This window comes from Grammomys surdaster, unplaced genomic scaffold, assembly GCF_004785775.1.
Source record: "Grammomys surdaster isolate TR1022 unplaced genomic scaffold, NIH_TR_1.0 67, whole genome shotgun sequence".
NCBI classification, from domain to species: domain Eukaryota; kingdom Metazoa; phylum Chordata; class Mammalia; order Rodentia; family Muridae; genus Grammomys; species Grammomys surdaster.
The window spans coordinates 12,698,553-12,720,163 of record NW_021604569.1 but is presented as its reverse complement, the minus strand read 5'-3'; the positions used below and the strand labels follow the sequence as shown (position 1 = coordinate 12,720,163).

Here is a 21,611-nt window from a genome sequence, read left to right as displayed (position 1 = left end):
ACACTCCGTTTGCTTTTTCTTATGGATTTAAATTTTAAGATGCACTCGTCAGGTAAAGGCAGATAGATTCCTTTGAATTTGAGGTCAGCCTGGCCTACATAGCAACTTTCAAGTTAAAGAGTGCTACACAGTAAGACAATTGCAAGAAGAAAAAAATTGTTTTAAAGTTAACTATTTGGTCCAAAGATGGAGCCAAAATGACATTTTCATTCAATTAGGCAACCTAGATCAAATACTTCCATTGTTGTATTCCCACCCCTACCACCCCACCCGTGTGTGTGTGTGTGTGTGTGTGTGTGTGTGTGTGTGTCCTTCTACTGAGATATACTTCTTCCCTCTATATGAACTTATCCTCATCTTGAGCCTAGACTTCATTTACATGTTGTCATCTCTTAGGAACATAAAAAGAGAGACAGCCTCAGAATGAACAGAATTGTAAATGAGCTCTTTTGAAACAAGCACTTAACCCATATATATCAATGTAGACTTGACTTTATTAAATCATATAAAATATCAACTTCTTCCTTATTCTCAAACACAGACCTATTGGATGGGATTGGGGGCATTTAGGTTTCTTTGAAATTTTATTACCTTATTGAAAAAGGTAATAAACTTGTACATAACACAGTTTTGAAATTTTAGTCTTTTTTCCCTAGCATGGGTTTTACAACATAGAATCATAGTTAGAATTTAGGTTATTTGTTTAAACACGTTGCTCAGTTGTGTCCCAAAGTGTTTTGTGAATTAATATCCACACCAATAAGGAGTAATGTTGTTTATTAACTCCCAAACATAAATTCTTTCTTTTTCTGCATATGAGAGTAACCTATCCTAATTGTAGATAATAAATATTCACAAATAAGCACTTCAAATGCTTGTTTAGCATTTTGAATAGATTGAACGATATACAAATACTTTTTTTTTTTATAATTCACTAATCTCGGATGGCATGCTTTGACTTCTGTTTGGAAAAAGTTCCTAATTAGCTTAATAATAAAGAAATACCATAATGCAAACTGAAAGAAAGTGGCAAGGTAAAGTACTTGGTCACTTTAAATATAATTAAATATATTTCAGTGTGCTGAAGAATGCCATCTAAATTGGTCCCAGCTCCACAAGGGTTTTCATAACACTGATGTGGAGGACAGGAGTATCCTGGTGGCTAGGGCCGCAGATGATCAGTAGGAACTAAAAGCAAACCTGTGAATTAGAAAGATGGTTGCCAATCAATGATGTGATGATGGAAAGGTAGCATATGATTGTCCAACCTCTACACCTATATTTACGGTGACATCTTAAGGACCAAGAGTCTATACATAGTCTTGCACTACCTGTATGCCCTGAAGAGTTAAGCAGTTGTTCCAAGTAGAGGCAAACATCAGAGCAGATCACACTCTTAGGTAAAAGAGGACCAAACATACTTGGTCAACTCCAAGTCATATTTGGAAGAATTACGGACTCACCCTCCCTTTACAGGTAGGAGATGGGGACCCAATCCTGTCAACTTTCACAGTTCCCTGAGTCCTGCTGAATTAGTAGGAGAAAATGGAAGGGGAGTGGAGAGATTCCCATGGAGTTAAGGAGGATGAGAAGATTGCTTCACAGTGTCTGTAAATGCCTTGGGTTGATTATGTGGTGTCTGAACATGTGCTCATTGCTTACTGTGGCTCCATCGTACAAGGCCAGACAGATGATGCTCATAGAACAACCCAAGGGGAGGGAACAAAGGAGCCTATAAAACAGAAGTGTGCATTGTAAAAGTACCTGAAGAAAGTACCACTGTGTTGACATTGGCCTTATTTTGTGCTCTGTGCCCTGGTTCCTGTGACTATCAAGGGAGCAACTCTGGCAGCACAGAAGGATCTGGCCAGTTCTAAATGTACTGTCTAAACCCAGAGGCCATATTTCTTCACTCTTGGGATAATTTTGGTTCAAAGTATATCCCTTGACAAGCTCCCTGCTTCAAAAGCTCCAAGCCTCTTTGTTATACTTGCCTAAACATGTCTCCCCAAAAGCAAGGTTGTAAATACCATTTTATTACTGTTCTCTCCTTTGCTTTTAAATGTAGACTACTGAGTACATTAATGTGGTCTGACTCTGGCCACTAATTTCTCCTGTTTTCTTGGATTAAGTTTGTGTCTTGACAAGCTTTGTGTTGGCAGAGCATACAAGGCAAACATGAATGCCTGTGTTGGGTGTATTAACATAATGTGAAAGGGACAGAAAGCCATGGAGGTTTCTTACTAATCTACTGCTTTAAAGTGTTGTCTTTTCACTTTATAGGGAGTTCTGGGTATTTTATAATCAGAACTTTAATTTGTCTTTTGATAATTCAGAGGAATGTTTTGAATTTCTAGACAGGTGACTTTTGAAATCCCATTGCTTTCATTGTTTTAAGGTATACAGAATTGTGGTTAGAAAACATTGCATATTGAGTGTTATGTTCCTGGAAACTCTCTGTATACATTAAAATGTAACACTTATTTTCTAAGAAGTAAAATGTCCACTGCATTGTTATTAACTCACCTTGAAATTGTATCATCCACATAGGTTTGATGGGTATCTTTCTCTATAGGCACACTTAAGTCTATCCTGTATTAAAGACTGTTGTGGTTAATCTTGATTGTTAACTTGACAAGACTTGGAATCACCGTAGAAACAAATATCCAGGCATATCTGTAAACAATCTTCTAGATTAGGTTAATTGATGTAGAAAGGTGGATGCCACCATTCCATGACTGAGGTCCTGAATCTAAATAAAAAGGAAAAAGGGAGCTGAGTGGTACTCATTTCTCTTGTTTCCTGACTCTGGATGCAGTGTGACCAGACGCTTCAACCTTCTGTTGCCCTGCCTTTCCCACCATAGCCAACAGTCTTCCCTAAAACTAGAAGCCTACATAAACCCTTCCCTCCTTAAGGGGCTTTTGTCACAGAAACAAGATAAGTAATGAACATAAAACTTCTAGAGAATCTCCATCCTCTGCCTCCTTGAACTTTTAATGTTTTGTTTTCTCTGTATCTTTAATATCACATGATTGCATGCATCACAGGAATAAAGATCTTACTTACAATCTGTCTTACTATGGATTACAGCTCTGTAAACTTAAACATCTCTTACCACAACGCTGATGTGGTGGCTTTGATCAAAGTTGATTGTAAGCCAGTGTGGCTCCCAAAGCTGACGACTATTGTTTTGTTGTGGTTTGTTACCTTACTCAGCATCTTCTGAAAGACCTCTTTCCTTTTTATTCTAGTTTGCCAAGGCACAAGTAACAGGCTGACCCAACTGGGCACTTTTGAAGACCACTTTCTGAGCCTGCAGAGGATGTTCAACAACTGTGAAGTGGTCCTTGGGAACTTGGAAATTACCTATGTGCAAAGAAATTATGACCTTTCCTTCTTGAAGGTTAGTTCATTGAATTTAGTCATCCTAGTCAATCTTTATAGATGTTAACACAATCAGACTGAAGCTGTAGCCAAATTTGACTTGAGATATGCAACTTCATCTGATGGACGCCACAACTCCCAGGGACTACAAGTGAGTTTTATAAGAAGTCCACTTTGCCAGCTAGGACCACTGTTTGTGGAAGGTCAGGTTATTTGTGGGAAAGAAAATAGAACAGAAACTCACCTGATGTTCCACAGTCCTCATGCACACTAGCATTGACTGCTGGCCATTGTCTCAGCCAGATGATGTTGACATACTAGCTTTTCAAATAATAATAATGATAAATTTTCGAAACTCAGTTTTTCTGTATGCACCTATGTATGTGGTATAAACACTTACACCATAGCTACCAGGAATTTATAACTACTTTACAAAATTCCTTAATATTCCCAGTGAGCCATTAGGAGTGAACTCAGAAAAATTCAAATTTGATTTGCAAATGCTTTAGGTTTATTTCTATCTTATTCTCCACCCCAACCCCTAGTTTTTCTTCCACAAGAAATCATGATCAATACATACGGGGTAATTCTTTTCTCTTTCATTTTCATTTGGGTCAAAGTGGGAGTCACATGTCAAATGGAATGCTGTTCCTTTATACAGGCTTCTAATGCAAGCACAAAAGAATCGTTGCAAGCCTGCAGTACCCCTTCACCCATGTGCAAGTGTCTAGGTGTCTTAGATTTTCTGCCACATGAATGTTATCTTGAAGTTAAATGGGGCTCCTGGACCCAATTCTCGTTCACTCCAGAGCAAACTAATAAGCTTTTTTGTCTCTCTTAGACCATCCAGGAGGTGGCTGGCTATGTGCTCATTGCCCTCAACACTGTGGAGAGGATCCCTTTGGAGAACCTGCAGATCATCAGAGGAAATGCTCTCTATGAAAACACCTATGCCTTAGCTGTCCTATCCAACTATGGGGCAAACAGAACTGGGCTTAGGGAACTGCCAATGCGGAATTTACAGGGTAAGAAACAGAGCATCCAGGCAGAGAGGGATTCTGATGGCATTGGGCAACAGTAATGTGGCAGAAGTAATGAGCTGGAAAGAGATTCCAGCCAGGTAAAAATTAGTTCTTCCACAGATGAGGAATAATATCCATGTTTTCAGAAATCCAGTCGACCTAGATGAGTGTTTATAAGAAGCAAACTTGACCCAGAAGCAGAGAGGACATACAGTCACCCCCTCATCCTGCACAGACTTATTCCAAGACAATACAGATGTCTGAAACATCAGGTATCCCAAACCCTACATACCGTGGTTTTCTTCTGTATCAATATGACTCTTGTCACTCAATTCATTATTAGGCACAGCAAGGTATTTATCAAAAATAATCAAAACTAACAGAACAATTAAGGTGCTTGTGAATTTGGTCATTTGATGTTTCTTCCAAACTGGACCAAACTCAGTTAAATGAAGAGACATTCATGGGAGAGGAATCTAATGTACTTAAAAAAAAAATTTTCTATAACAAAGAAGCAGGTCTCAAGGTTAATATTGCTACACGGAAACTCAGGTATGAGTTAGGAAGAGAAGGGAAGGTTTTGAAGTTGGAGAGGAAACGGGAAGATGGTTGAAATGAGGAGAAACAAGTCCCCCCACACACACACACACATACACACACACTCTATGAAATGCTTCTCAAGTCAGTAACTCCCTTAATGCCACGGTCTTCTTTCACAGCATATATTGTACACTTGACATTTTACAGAGAAAGGCACAGAAGTAAGAGAGCTCTCCCAACGCCCTGTGCCCATGCCTGGTTCTGTAATCTCTGTGTGCCCTGCAGTTTTTATGGGAAGCAGTGTAGACTTGGAAGAGGATGGGGTGCAAAGACAGAGTGCAGAGTGGGAGCCTAGCGGTAGGCCGAGCTAGGACGTAGCCACACCTCACTTCAGGGAGGAACGCAGCCAGCCAGACACTTCCTTCCCCAGCTCCCTGCTTTACCACCCTATAAACTGCTTTCAGAATTCCCACCCACCACTCTAACTACTCTGAGCACCCACGCATGTTTCTGAATTTGTGCTTGCATTCATCTCTCCCATACACACATTGCATGAAACGGCCTGTTTGATGCTTTTGGCATGCCTTGTTCTGCCTGCCTTGCCTCATACATGTGAGGGAGCCAGGCAACAGTGGCTGCCTCCTGGAGCCAGGCTGTCTGTGTTCCAGCCCCAGCACCACCACTCAGCACCCAAATAACCCTGCAGATATTCCTTTACCTATGTCTTGCCCTGTATCTCAGTGTCCTGACTTCAAAAATGTAATACCTGTACTTGCTAATACACCTTCTATGTGTTGACAAAATCAGCCCTATTACTGCAGGCAAAGACTGCACCAGCTATTTGAGTTCCTTCTTTACTGGTGTGAGTGTGTGTGTGTGTGTGTGGGTGTGTGTGTGTTCAGGTGTGAATGCTCTACCCCTGGACTGTTCCTATTTTTATAATAAAGGCAGGTTATAATTACACAGGTTGCAATTATTTAATATAGGACTACAACAACAACTGAGCATTTCCTGAATGTCAACATAAAAAACAATAGATTTGGCTTTCCACTCACTTCCTTTCCCAGTTCAGTTAGGAGTAAGTGGTTATTGAAGCCCCCACACTCCTAGTACCTATTGATGACTCTTCCCTCTCTCTGCCTCCTTGTCGCTTCTCTTGGTTGTCACTGCCACCTTGATGTTCTACCCTATGTTGCTGTGTTTGACCTCTTATCTCTGGTTTCTCTTGTTTCTTTCCATACTGATTTCACCTGTACTTTCCAGGACAAGCTCCACATCAGCCCTTTCTTGCCTACCTGCCTTCCTTCTAAACTTCTTCCATCCCGTCATCTGTTGAGAGAACTGTTACATATCCCAAATATGCTGTTCTACTTTGAATCTGTCTGCTGGAAAGTGTCAGCACTTCCAATTTCCCTGTCCTCTAAGCTATGCTTATGAACATGTGCAGGTCTCCTCTCCTTGTGACCTAGCAGTCTCCACAAGTTTTTCCAGAGAATCCCCCCTCCTCCACATCAGCACTCTATGCAGACAAAAGCTTCCACTCTCTGCCCATGCAGAGCTGAGGTCACTTTTGTGTCTATAGTTGGGTTTCCCCACACTTATGGTCTTTAATTTCAATTTTAATTATTGTATATGTGTGGGAGTGGGGTGTGCACACACATGTAGGAGCACATGGAGGCCAGAAACATTGGATCCCCTGGAGCTGAAGTTACAAGCAGTTGTGAGCCACCCACTGTGTGCTAGGAACCAAACCCAGGTCACCTATCAGGACATCGTATGCTCTTATCGGCTAAGCTGTCTCTTCAGTCCTTTTCCCACATTAAATGATAGCCATTGGACCTCAGTGAGGGTTAGTGGAGGTAATGTCTACATATCAACTGGCCCAATTCTCAGTCCTTTCTCCATTAGACATGGCTATGGCGTACCTATCTCTGTGCATTTCAATTCTCAGAGAGAAGACTGTAAGTCAAAGTCATCTTTGCAGACCAGAGCATCTGTGGATTTTGTATACATGAATCATTCCAATGTTTGTGTCTAATGTTTCTGTTGTAGCCTTCTCCCTTTGAACAAGTTAGACTTTTTCTCAGCCCCAACTTTGTGATCTCATCTCATTTCTTCTTCCAAACAATTGTATAGCCATATATGTTATTGCACCACTGGCATTTCTTTGAGTCTTTCTCATGTATAAAAGCCTTGTTTCATATCACACTCAGATTCTTTCCCTTCTTTGGTAGAAATCTTCCAGTGGCACCTGAGAGTTTGCCTGGTGACAGTCACTCTGTCTTGGTCTTAAAGGTCCAAATGTTTTTGCCCTCCACCTTGACCTTCTGCCCTGAATTCCCTTTCACATCATCCAACCATTCCACTCCAACTGAGATGGCCCAAGAACTACAAGTTATCATATGTCTGTCCTTCTTGCCACGCATGTTGAATAGGCCCTCTTCCCCCTACTGCATTTCTAAATTTCACAACAGAATCATTAAAAAATCCTAAGTCCTTCAGGTCAGTATCATGAAGAGTTTCTTCACATATCCCTAGCAGATCTTCTACGGGGTCTTCTTTGGTGGCATCTGTATTTGCACACTGGAAAAACTAAATAGACCATCAGAAACGTAAAGAAATGAACACATGCACTGTGTGAATTACCAGGAGACAAAGGGTCCTGATCACTGTGGTTCCATTCATGCAGAAATCCTGACTGGTGCTGTGCGATTCAGCAACAACCCCATCCTCTGCAACATGGAGACTATCCAGTGGAGGGACATCGTCCATGATGTCTTTCTGAGCAACATGTCAATGGACTTACAGAGCCATCTGAGCAGCTGTAAGTGCGCCTTTCACCTTCTTTTAGCTTCAGTTCCTCTGGTGTGCTGAAGTGGACAGTGTTGGGGTGGAAGAATGTTAACTTTAGATCACATTCATTAACATACAAGAAAAATAAGTAGTAAGCAAATGCTCTTTTCATTAAAGGAGATTTTATGCAAGAGGGTAATATATAAAATGTTTTCTCACCATTTAATACAACAGCTGTCATTTTCAGAATGATACAATCTTCGTGAGACTATTGAGCAATAAGAGCCTTTCTCTATGATGCAGTGACAGTCTGCTGAGGCAGGGCATCTCCCCTTCTACATCCCAGGCATTGACCAGTCAAGCATGCTTCTGACATGTTCCTGATTTTCACAGTGGCACTGAGGTCATCCTAATATGGTGGGCTCTGCCCATCAGCTTATCAGTGTAAACATTGTAACACAGAACCCCGGGGAAGGGTTCTCCATATTTTCCTAAATGTTCTCAATGCATCCATGCCCCTCTCCTCAGGCAACCCCCTGCAACTGAGGGCCTTGCAGAGGGCCAGAAGTAAGCTTAGGGTTGCAACAGTGGCCTTTGCCAAGACAATCTCTGGAATGACATGTTTTCACTTACAAAACTCCACCAAGCCTGTTCTTCCTGATAGTACTCATCTTTCAATACTTTAACATAAAACACAGCTCCATTTTCTACTATCCTGTTCCTATAACTGAGGCTTCATACAGGTTGAGTTTGGACCTACAGTGGAGGCCGCCTGAATCACAAAAATATCAACTAAAAACTCTGCTTTTTTAATTAATAGCTTTATTTTTATTAATGTTTTGATTAAAATAGTTGGGTTGGAAAATGTAGGAAATCTGTCACCTTAGTCATTTTAAGTGACACTCTGGTAGCATTATGTGTCTCTATTGATTTGCAGCTACAACCACTAACTATCTTCAAGTCTTACTAATTTGAAACTCTGAGCTCATTAAACAGTAATGACCTATTTTCCTTTCCTCCCAGGCCCAGGCCAAGGCAACCCAATCCTACTTTATGTGCCTATGAATTTGACTGCTGTAGGTGCCTCATGAGAGTGGAATTGTATGGGGTTTTTTTTGCGTGTTTTTGTGTCTGGTTTATTTCATTTGATTTAATGACCTCAAAATTTATCCATATTGTAGTTTATGCTGGGAATTTTGTTCCTTTGAAGGCTTGAAATATTTCATCACAGGCTTGTACTACCTTTTGTTTGTCTGTGGGCACTTGAGTTGACTCTCTGAATAATGTTACTGTGAATGTGGGTATTGAGTATTTTGTTTTATAAATATATATTCTACCAGATACCCACTGTGACATTGACAGTGTAAGAAACTGAACAGTATTTTGCAATGGATGTTTGTTATTATCTATGAAATCAAGGTTGGCATTTCTTAAAATTTTTTTATGTACAATAGGTGAATTAAATCATACATATTTAAAATATTACATGGAAAGTCTATGGAGCTGAATTTGTCACAGATAAAAATCAAGTACCTCACAATGGCAAATTTATACTCACTGCTGTGTGGAAAACTCACAAAGGAATGTTGAAAAAAATAGTATACAAGATTCAAATGTTTTAATATTTGATCTCTGAACTTGTAAGGTATTTGTCTAATAACAAATTTAGCTCTCTGATACTGGAATAAAAATGCCAAAGTTTAAAGGAGAGGTTTATTTGGGCTCACTGCCTTGCAGGTTTCCTCCACAGTCAGTTGGCTACAGTGTTTCTGAACCTATGGGGAGTGTGTCATGATGGCAATCGGGAGTAGAAGTATGCTTACCTTACGGTGCTGTAATCGGAAGAGAAAGGAGAAGTGGTCAGGGTCGTCTTGCTCCTTCAAAGACACTGCCTTCAATGACTGGGATTCCAGTATTGCCACTTTTTTTATCTAATATAGCATTTTTATTTATTATTTGAGAAGTACATGTATGTATATAAGTAATTGTGATCATATTCAATCCCCTTACCATGTTTCCAACTCCTCTGTTCCCTACGCCCTCATCCCACTTTCATATCTTGTTAAAATAATCAACTGAATGCAATCAGTGCTGCACATACGCACATGGGTGTAGGGCATCCACTGGCGCATACTTAACCAACCAGGGGCCACACCCTCTTCCAGCAACCAGGGGTGTGTACTCATGATCCCTTCCCCCACCCATGCTGGAATGTTGACAGGCTCAGTCTTCTGCTGGTCTTGGGCACGCAGCCACAGCTGCCATGAGTCCGTGAGAAGAACAGCTGTGCTGTGTCCAGATGTCTCGCAGCAGTCCTCCCTGAACTCTGGTTCTTATCATCTTGCCACCCTCTTTTCTGAGATGTTCTTAGAGTCTTAGGAGTGAGGGATGTGAGGCAGATATCCTATTCATTCCTGAGCACTCCATAGACACTTACTCTCTGCACTTTGACACTTGGGAGTCTGTAGTAATCATCATCTGCGACACAAAGAAGCCTCTCTGATGAGGACTGAGCACTATTGGCTATAGAGATAAGTAGTTTGAGAGCAGTTTGATGCTGTGTCTGTTTAGGGAAATGATAGTGGTAAGTTCTTCCTAGGAGCTTAGAAGGTCCTGAACTGTGGGTTTCTGGCCAGATATACAGATATACCAGCATGAATGGTTAGTTTCCCCTCATAACGTTCACACACATCTTGCCAGGTAGTCATTAGTCCTATCTTCTAAAGTCCCTATCACTTCTCTGTGGCATAAAGTCTGAACCTCTGGGAGTCATTACATATCCAAAAGGTAGCACTAGTCATGAGAATAAGCCTAACTGAATCAAAATTGCATAAATAAGTGACATTTCAAGTAAGAATTGATTCAGTAAATTATTCTGTAAAAGCAATGATTAAGGGACAAATAGCCCAACTATTAGAGCTATAATAAATTTTTTTAAAAAAGTATAAATGAGAGTTATATATATATTAAAAGACAGGGAATCTCTATCTCCTGAATCTCTTATCTTCTACTTTCCTCTGTTGACAAGCTGCAGATGCATAATACTCCTTTTGCAAAGTTTGCATTACATTTTTAACAGCAAAACAAGTATCATGAGGTAGTTTTAAGTTTTATACATGTGAGGCATCTGAGATTCAAAAGAGGGGCCCACTGTGGCCAACATGTATTATCATTGGTAAAGTTTATAAATTGAGGTTATAAGAGTGGATTTACGAGAAAGAAAAAAATTAATTCATCAGCTACTCCATACATCAATATAAGTTTCCAATATGTACTAAGTATATGTAAATATATATATATATAATTTATTTTATACATAATAGGTATAGTCCTAGAAGGAAACATGAGGATAAATATTTATAGTGTCAAGTATCAAGTTGAAAAGCAAGTTCATACACCATCAAACAAGGTTCCATGTGAAATAACACTGTAGGATGAACTCTGATTGCCAGTAGAGAACTACAGAACTAAGGAGAATGTCTCTAAGAATCTAATAGAGGTGTTAAGTAACCAGCACCACAAAAGCAAAGGCGGGAAAAGTAAATCAGCTCCACTGAACTTTTCAACAGCTGTGTTGACCAACACTTTGATCCTCCTATTTCTCAGGATGATTAATGGCTGAATAGAAAACCTTTGCAGCTGCAACTTGATATTGACCAACTATAAAAATACAAATATTTAGCAATTACAAAGATTCCCAGACAGTAGTATTGCCAACTATTAACTAAGGTTTTTAGGTGATTAGCCAAGTGACTCACAGAATTAGAATGTTCACTTCCTGTGCCATGTCCTGCACTACTCCATGGCTTGGAGGAGAGGAGTGTTCATTTACCAGCCACGATGTAACATCCCTAAACATCCAGTGACGATTACCCTACACTGTTGGTCAGGATTGGATGTAGCAAGGTGAGTAAGTGCACATTGAGCCAATCCGGTTAGAGAAGCCGACTCAGGTGACACCTCTGGAACCCTAAACTCATTAGCTTTATCATTTGTGTGGCTGTGATGAGTCAGTAAGCACCCTCTGTCTCAACTTCCACCCTAAAGTACAAACAAAAGCAGTCCGTGGCTCAACATTTTCCCTTTCTTGTAGGAGTCCTTTAATTGATCCTACAAAGTACCCAAGCAAACTATGAATGCAAAGTTTCCAAGCTGTTACTTGTTTCTAGGACATTGTTTAGGGCCTGGAAAGAGGTGTCGGCAGTTCCACTTTATTTGTTATTTTTATTGAAATACACATTTAACTACTTGGTTTTTATTTCAGGCCCAAAATGTGATCCAAGCTGTCCCAATGGAAGCTGCTGGGGAGGAGGAGAGGAAAACTGCCAGAAATGTAAGTGGGTGCAGCATCAGGGCCTGAGAAACACGCCCTGGTGAGAGAGTCCACACAGTATGTGGTCCTCCACTCCTCCACATTGGTGACTGAACAAGTACAGGAGTTTGGCAAAAGACTCAGTGTTAACCACTTCACGAACATCAGTCTTGCAAACCTCAGAGCCCACAACGATCTAAGGCTTACTCTTTGGGGTAATTTAACCTGTCATTAAATGCATGAAAGCCAACCACCCAAGTGCCCATGGTGACACATGGGATGGCTTGTCCCCTGCTCCAGCCTCTCCTTTTTCTGGTACCAACTAATACAGAAGTTTGACAGTGTTTCTCCACAGAGTATAAGTGTGAATCCTACTAATTTAAAAAACAAAGTTTAATTTATTTCAGTGTGGTTACTGCCTCATACAAAAAAACTAGGAGTGTGTCAGCTTCAAAATTGACCATTGCCTTTGTGACATAACTATCTCATTCCTTTAAACACTGCCTCCTGCCAGGAGCTCTTCTTGCTTTGTGTGCCTTCTGTATTGCCAAGAATTCCCTGGCTAATATCTACTTATTCAAAAGATCCAATCATACTTGTTTCCATTACTTCTCCCAAGTGATTTGAAATAAATGATAAGAAAAATATACCAATGGGAAAGTTGTGATTATACTGTTTGGCTGAGTGTGAATGCCCAGAAGCTTTTCCCTGTCACAAGTACCATCTGTTCCCCCGTTTGTTTCCTTCTACTGTGTGCAAGCATTCCTTGGTGTCGCTAAAAGATGAGCTGCCACTTAAACACAGCTCACTGGTGATCCTTCTTTTTCAGTGACCAAAATCATCTGTGCCCAGCAATGTTCCCGACGTTGTCGTGGTAGGTCCCCCAGTGACTGCTGCCACAACCAGTGTGCCGCAGGGTGTACGGGGCCCCGAGAGAGTGACTGTCTGGTAAGACTATAGTTACTGGGAAGTTGTGCTACAGAGCTGTGCACTTGCTGGGCATCTGACTGTGACAGCAGCCTTCCTGTGGGGCACATTTTAAATAAGTGTTATCATGGACAACAGCAGCTGCATTATGACGAATGTAGAGAGCTCCTTTAAGATCTGAGAACCATTCCCAGTTACACAGACCTTTAGGCAGTATGGCTTTTGCAAGCCATATTTACATGTCTCTTGAGCTGCTCCCCTCCCCTACCCCATCCCACGTCATCTCCCCGCACCCCCTGAACCCCCTACCACTTCTGAAGAATCTCTAATGAAAGCTCTAGTGCTAACTTTGCAGATGTCAGGGGTTAGTGAATATGATTCCCGGTGTCTGTGCCAACCCAAGCAAAACTCCACTAGGCTCCAGAAAAGGAAGTCCACTTAAAGCTAGAGTCTAGAATATTCTATAGTTTCTGGAACAGAAGATTCTTAAGTTCCAGAAACTAAACCAGGCCCTGGGGATTTTTTTTTCACTTGTGTAGCTTGGGCTGATTCTAATGTATCCAGGGATAAGACTGTAAATGGAGTTCTTGGAAAAAGCCAACATCTTTCTACATGGAACCTTCTTGCAATTTGACAGTAAATTCTAAAATATTTTCTATAGTGTTCTTTATGAGAGAAACCCAGTAAAAACTGAGTTCAAAAATAGTATCACACCATACTTTCCAATATCATGTGTAGATATCATTATTACCTATAATCAATAGAGACATATTTTTCTAACTTCAAACTCTAGGTTATATCAATTGGAACAGTCAGTATACTTAAAAATGCTACTTAGTACTTATAAGAGGAAAGCATTTCTGACTACCCTGGGAAGGCTTAACAGACATTTTTTTCCTCTCTAATTGAGCATGTGATTACTGAGAACTGTCACTGTGCCGATGAACTACAGGCTGCCTGGTCCTGGGCTCCTTTCATTTGGATACCAATCCTTGACTAAACATGTTGTCCCTCCTGTGACAGGTCTGCCACAGGTTCCGAGATGAAGCCACATGCAAAGACACCTGCCCACCACTCATGTTGTACAACCCCACCACGTATCAGATGGATGTCAACCCTGAGGGGAAGTACAGCTTTGGTGCCACCTGTGTGAAGAAGTGCCCCCGTGAGTTCCCCCTTTCATACAGCAGCCATTGTGTCCTCTTTTGTCTCATGCTGGAGTCCTGGGCAGTTTGGGGGCAACTGCTAGCCTTGCCTTGTCATGCAGGTTAGTACCTGCCTAGCTAGGTACAAAGACGAGAACCCCACTCAGTGCTGAACAATGGAGGCAGAGACAACCTGTGACAGACAGGATGCCTTTATTTAAAGGGTGGCTTGACCTGCGCTGATCCCAGTGTTGTTGGCAGCCAGACTACATAGCAAAAACCACATATCTCTTCACCCCAAGTTGGAAAGCCAGCTAGGGTGTCCTGGAGCTGACTAGCACGAGATTATGATCCTCTGGGCCAACCATTGTTTGACTCTGCTTTATGCTGGTGTTTAACAGACTTAAATTAGAAAAAGCAGCAAACCCACCCTCTTGAGTGGAAGAACTTCCAGTAAAGTTTGGGCTCCTGGAGTACTACCATTTCGGTTTTGCTTTGATTTAGTCATTTGGGTTCTGTGTGATGGTACTCCATGATACTTATAGAGAAATGTCAACATGGCTCAGTCCCAAACAGAGAAAGAGAAACAACTCATAAAGAGCCTTAAAGCCAATCTTGACTTCTAGAAAGGAAATTTAGACCAAATATATATATATATATATAAAGGGGAAACTATGAAGGTAATATTATGCCTGCCTAGATTTGGGTGATGGAAGTCTGTATAAAAACACATACACACACACACACACACACACACACATACACAGGAATGAGAGAGAAAGAGAGAGAGAGAGAGAAATAGAGTAAAATAAATAGAGTAAAATAAGGTAAATAGAAAACGAAAAACTCACCACAGCCATGCTGTAGCTAGGATCTTTGTGTGAAGGCTTAGTAAACAGGTCTTTCAAATATTCAGGAAACAAAACCTATGATAACAAGAGTATATGACTCACAGATATAGCACCAATGCCTATACTTTTGAGCATTTTTTTGGGAAACTCAAAATAGGAGCATAGAGTTTCTAATAATACTATAATCATAAATATTAATTGTGATAGACTACATAAAGGGGAGTAGAGACAAGTTCTGGAGTAGCTGTCCAGGAAGCAGAGCAAACTGGTCCTCTCACTGTACCACCAAGGACTTCATGGTGGGTGAGAAAGGGCAAAGCTGCTGTCAAACAGAACAAACTGTAGTCACCTCAATGGGACATGGTCTGTCTGATAAGCATTAGTGTGTGTGTACTACATATCCAAGATTTCCTTACATATTCTAAACATAGACCTGTCAGAGGAAACTTACGTTCAACAAGGGCCCTTCAGTCAGTGAGCACACATGGAGGTGTTTCCTCCCACAGCTGTTTTGTGCCTGGGATCAAGTGTCTGTGTTTCTTCACATGGCCATCAGAAAAGCCATTAACCTAGGGCTTGGTTCCTCTTGTACTTGAAACCTGTCCATCTTTCTCCTCAAAGTAAAGTCAACCAAACTAAGAGGAACCTTTTCAGCAGCCCATATACAGCAGGACATGAGGATGTTTGTGGAAGGTTAGGACCACCTGCTGTGGCTTTCAACATCTTCTTTTCATCACCTCTTCCTCAGGAAACTACGTGGTGACAGATCACGGCTCATGTGTCCGGGCCTGTGGGCCTGACTACTACGAAGTGGAAGAAGATGGCGTCAGCAAGTGTAAAAAATGTGATGGGCCCTGTCGCAAAGGTAAGCAACCTACAGGTGTACCGTAGGGTTTTTCTTGACCTTTGTGCCCTACTCTTATGACCACCTCCCAACAAAACCACCTTATTCCTTTAATTTAAAAAAATAAAATGTATAAACTTGCTAAGCCCAATTACATGGTGGAGGAGGTGGAGGGGGGCGGGGAGTTCTCTCGAACCAGGTACAGAGGCGCCACCTGCAGCCCAGGTGGGTGAACTGACGTAGACAGAAAGGGGAAGAGCCAACGTCTTTGTGAGTGTCTAGATTCAGCCCAGCTAGGAAAGGAGAGCAAAAATTCAAATCTGACAGGGGTATGTGACAAGGATAGCTCCAATCCCCACTCCAGTGACTGATAGGAACACCGAAGCCTGTCATAGAAGTCTTGGCACGTGGAGGGTCCCCTCAGGGTCGTTGGGATGAATTGACAGTGCATGGTAGCAAGGTTCTTGCTTCTGCTTGTGCAGACCAAGCCTTCTTAATTAAACAAATGTAAATAGAACACACATCTCTCTCAACAGTTTGTAATGGCATAGGCATTGGTGAATTTAAAGACACACTCTCCATAAACGCTACAAACATCAAACACTTCAAATACTGCACTGCCATCAGCGGAGACCTTCACATCCTGCCCGTGGCCTTTAAGGGGTGAGTAATAGCTATGCGATCTGGGCAGAGAGCTACAGAATCGCCTTCAGTAAGCCATGGAGAATGACCAATAATCATGTTGCTGTCTGTTTCAGGGATTCTTTCACTCGCACTCCTCCTCTAGACCCACGGGAACTAGAAATTTTAAAAACTGTAAAGGAAATAACAGGTTTGTACTCGGATATGCAGAGGTATATATGGGAAATTTAATTTTATAGAGACTCTCAGTCATTTCCCCTTCTTCTTTGACATGAGAATGAGGTGTCTGATGCTTATCCATTACGATTAATTCTTCGAGACATTTTTAAAAACCAGTTTTCCTTGATGCAAGTTGAAACCACTTTAAGCCAAAACTACTGCAATCATGCTGGACTTGATGTGGACATATGGAATGGTTCTTTTCTGCTCAGACAGTCCATCATCCTTACAGACCCCAAACCCCAGAGAGAAGATGGAGGGAAGGATATGAGGTTGAACACTAGCAGGCAGTGCAGGTTCTCCAGTTTCACAAACTAGATTTCAAATAATTGTCCACCCGGGAAATCTTGGATCTATGGTTGCCACCTGCATGCCATTTTCTTCATCTTGGAAAGGGAGATAATTTGATCTGAAAAACAAGATTGATATGAAGACCAGAGTTAAATGGAAAAAAATATATTTAAAAGGTGGCCGTGGTAACAGGAGACTGGAAAACAGTCAGAGAAGGATCCAGGTGTATAATCTGATATCCTTCAAGGACTTCAGAGCCAGAGCATTTGGTCAACATGTCAGGTGGGAATTGGCCTACACATTTAGGGAGGGACAGCCAGGGATTCAAGGTTGCATAGAAGGGGCGGGATTTGTGTGTGTGTGTCTGTGTGTGTGTGTGTGTGTGTGTGTGTGTGTGTGTGCATGCACTATCATCCTTCGTGGTAGGGACAGGAAGAATCAGCTACGCAGGTCTATACAGTAGCCTTATCCGAATCCTAGAACATGCTTCTTACACCAAAGAAATGTCTTTTTTTTAATATTTTATTTATTTACATTTCAGATGTTATCCCCTTTCCCCATTTTCCCCCCAAGACACCCCCTATTCCATCTCCCCTCCTCCTGCTTCTATGAGGGTGTGCCCCCACCCACTCCCACCTCCCCACCCTAGAATTCCCCCACACTGAGGCATCCAGCCTTCACCCAGACAAAGCAATAGTCATGTCATGGAACCAATAAATGGATTGTTTTTAATAAATGAAGACTGTCAATAAAGCTGTCCACTCAATTCCAAATATTAGTTATAAAGTAGAACCATTGATAACTTTCATGTTTAGAAACTCCTTCTCTTACTATTCAAAAGATGTTTTTAATCATGCTAATAAGAATTTTTGGAGATGAAAAAAATAAAGAGAGATTTCTAGCAGTGTATCTAAGCCATTCTTCTTCCCTCTAGGGTTTTTGCTGATTCAGGCTTGGCCTGAAAACTGGACTGACCTCCATGTTTTTGAGAACCTAGAAATAATACGTGGCAGAACAAGGCAACAGTAAGTTGGCCATAACAAAAGCCTAGTAGATTTTTTTTCAAGTTTGTCAAGAGATACAGAAATAGTACAAACTCAGCTTCCCCTAATGTGAGCAACTTACGTGAGTAGATATGAAAATCAAGATAAAGAATTTGTCACTGTGCAGTACGCTTCCCTCGACCATGTACTTCATTCTGAGCTCACCAGATTTTCCATTTTTTCTCTGTCCTCTCCAGTATCTCACACTACACTGATGTCTGATGTCTTCCTAGTCCCCTTCAAACTTCCCCAGCTCCTGTGTATTTGTTCATTTTCATTGTCTTGACACTCTGGAAAAATGTGACTGGGTGTTTATAGGATGTCTCCTTGCTTGTGGTTGGCTAATATTTGATAATAACAGTTGAAGATCTAAAGCTTGTCACACCAAGGAGACAGAGAGAGATGGGAGAGGGTTGTAGAGCTTTCAGAGAGTAAGAGAAATACTAAGGTTTGTGGTGAGGAAAAGAAATGTGCAAATCTGTAGCTCAAATCTGCCTTGGAAACTTTCTGATTATGATAGCTTTTTCTGAAATTTACCACCACTAACACCACTAAATCCACTAATATTGTGGAATATTTAACAAATCAAAGCACCTTACACACAGAATATACTTCACTGTGCATAAACTCCTTTAGATAGACACTTCTGATACTAAGCATACAGCTGCTTTTGCTTCCTGTCTTCACAGGAATGCTCTCTTTCTGAGGTTAGCACCATGTTTCAAGCAGCTGCACAGGAGCCTTGTGCATAGTTTTAAGCATTTAAGCTAAGGAATGACCACTAGTTCCTGGTGAGACTCACAAAAGGCTGGGGCTTGACCTGCAAGAAAGACCCCTGCCAGACCCTGCCTTCTTGGCTTCTCTGGGTATATGCTGGGGGGGAAATCCCAGTAAGTGATTGTTGTGGATCTCCTACCCAGGACAATTTATGCCCAGCAGGGCTCTGCTCTCCAGGTCTCAGATATGAGCTATCATGGCTTAGAGAAAGTCACTCTCCCATGACCTTCCTTCATGGCAATGTTTAATGCTCAACCTTGGCTGACATAGTGCTCACACTAAAGCTGCATTTATTTTGATGGACTCAGGAAGCTCTGCCTGTATGATTATATCACCTTTAGACAGGTTCCCTGAGTAAAAAAGACAAATATTTAACCTGTGTGGTATTTGACAAATGGAACCACAGATATTCAGTCACTAAACGTGACTGGATAGCTGAGTGGTAGGTAGGCAGATGGACAGATACTTATATTTACTTAAAGTACATTTTGATGTTGCCAGATGCTAGAAAGCATGTTCTTGATTTCTAGGAAAACTATAAATAAAGTAAAGGAAATAACATAAAGCCTCTGATTAAGTCCTCCTGTTTATCCAAGGTTAAAGATAATACGTGAATGAGAAACTATCTTTTCCTTGAAGAAATCTAAAAAAAAAAAATACTTGTAATTTTTAAAAGTTGTGATTCATACTTTTCACAGAATGATTAGTAATAACTGGAACACAGTATTCAGGAAACCTAAGTGGCCTGGAAAAAACTAAATTTGAAGGTGACCCTTTGCTTTCGCTGTCACTCACACTGCAATTTTTCTTCTCCTCCCTTTAGTGGTCAGTTTTCCCTGGCAGTTGTTGGCCTGAACATAACATCACTGGGGTTGCGTTCCCTCAAGGAGATCAGTGATGGCGATGTGATCATTTCCGGAAACCGAAATTTGTGCTACGCAAACACAATAAACTGGAAAAAACTCTTTGGGACGCCCAATCAGAAAACCAAAATCATGAACAACAGAGCTGAGAAAGACTGCAGTAAGTACCTGGTCCCATCTCACCCACACAGACAGTTCCTGGAGGTCACTTATTTTTGGAAGAAACACTGAAGAGGTTTTCCCCAACCATTCTAATTGCTTTTGTTCATTCCTTCATTGAATTAAAATATGCATATTCATAATTGTAGCACCAGCATCAGAATTGTTTCCAGAATGTTCTCATCTCATACGGTGAATTTGTCTTGTGTGGTTTCAATGTGAAATGTCCTTCACAGACTCATGTGTCTGAACACTGAGTCCCTAGCTAACTGTGCTATTGGAATGGTTGTGGGACCTTTACAGGGTGGATCTTTCCTGGAGGAAGGCAGGCTTGAGGGCTCCACTTCCTGTGTATTCTCTGTTTCCTAGAGTTGCAATGAAATCATATGTTCCTTCAGACTTCCGTTGGCACACTTTCCCTGCCATGATTGATTGAACCCCTTCTTAAACTGTAGATCACAACGAACCCATCTCTCCTTAAGTTGCTCTTGTCCAGTATTTGGTTGCAGTAACGAGAAAAGCAGTAAAGAAAATCAATGCCAAGCAGAGGAGCCTTGCCTTTGATGGATTTGAGGATGTGGTTCTTAGATCTTTGGGGCTAGCTTGTGGGAGGAATGTGGAGACGTTTGGAAAACTTTCTTTGAGAAAGCCCAGAAATTTTGTAAGCATTGCTTAAAAGGCCATCCTGGTGGGAGTTTGGAAGAGCATAATGCTGAAAGAAATATGAGCAGTAGAAACCTGGTTCATCAGATTTCAGAGGGGAACAAGGACACAATTAAAAAGGGAGCTAGAGACCATTTGTGATATATTCTGGTAATGAATCTGGGTGTATTTTGCCTATGTCCAGAGAACTTAAGTCATTAGAAAGCAATGACCAGTTTGGTGGAAGATATCTCAAAACACAGAGAATGGCATTCAGGCTGTACCACAGCTGCTGCTCACTGCTCTTATCCAGGTCTACAGCGTGCTGGAGAAGAAAGTGGACAGAGAGATATGAAAATATACAATTTGCTGGGCAAAGTAGAAAATTTAAAGTTGCACATAAGTCAGGTGCTGAGGATGAAATTGTAACTGTAAAGGTATAAGCACCATTCAAGAGAAGCCTTGTGCAACCACACTGGGACAATAGGAAAAAGTGCCCTGAGGGCAAGACCTCACCCACCAAAAGGTGCATCTTGTGGAAATGCAATTAATTAAAAGAAGAGCACCAAAACTGAGAATTTTGCTGAAGAGATTGCCTGCTTCCGGAGGCCAGGCTATATCTTTAGCTGGCCACTGAATTAGGCAGCCTCGTCCACAGGGTACTGGCTTTACACACGCGAAGGATACAAGATTGAAGGGGGCATGGAAGCCTGTGCCAAGATTACAGAAAACTAGTCAAACCAGGTGGTGTTTGGCAGACTTGGAGTTGTGAAAGGAGGCTGTGTGAGCCTGTAAAGACGAAGCATGAGTGGCAATGGATACTCTAGGATTTTAGAGATGCCAGCGTGATAGAATTCCTGCTAAGGAAGACTGGAGGCATGGCAGAGAGCAGGCCAAAGGGGTAGCATTTCCCACACTGCAAGAGACAGACCTGGCAGGACTGAATTAGGAAGACTTGGATAATTCTTGGGTAGTTCCTCTGGGCTTCAGGTTTGCTTTGGTCCAGTCTTTCTTTGCTGTTTCCTGATTCTACTCTTTGAAATGAGAATGTTTACTATGTGCCATTGTACGTTGGAAGTTTGTGATTGACTTTTTTTGATAGCACAGAGGCTGACAGTTAAGAGATTGCCTTGAGTCTTGAGAGAAAGCTAAGA

The 21,611-nt window shown here is 41.3% G+C and overlaps 1 protein-coding gene across 1 annotated transcript in view; it reads left to right on the top strand.

Annotated features, from left to right (window-relative positions):
• The window catches only part of Egfr (epidermal growth factor receptor), a 160,957-nt gene that overhangs the window by 104,064 nt on the left and 35,282 nt on the right, over positions 1-21,611 (top strand). Inside the window, exons 2-12 of the mRNA XM_028778862.1 lie at positions 3,255-3,406; positions 4,229-4,412; positions 7,639-7,773; positions 12,007-12,075; positions 12,884-13,002; positions 14,005-14,146; positions 15,726-15,842; positions 16,358-16,484; positions 16,580-16,653; positions 17,908-17,998; positions 19,617-19,816. Of these exons, the coding sequence (XP_028634695.1) occupies positions 3,255-3,406; positions 4,229-4,412; positions 7,639-7,773; positions 12,007-12,075; positions 12,884-13,002; positions 14,005-14,146; positions 15,726-15,842; positions 16,358-16,484; positions 16,580-16,653; positions 17,908-17,998; positions 19,617-19,816 (1,410 nt within the window). The remainder of the gene's footprint in view (positions 1-3,254; positions 3,407-4,228; positions 4,413-7,638; positions 7,774-12,006; positions 12,076-12,883; positions 13,003-14,004; positions 14,147-15,725; positions 15,843-16,357; positions 16,485-16,579; positions 16,654-17,907; positions 17,999-19,616; positions 19,817-21,611) is intronic.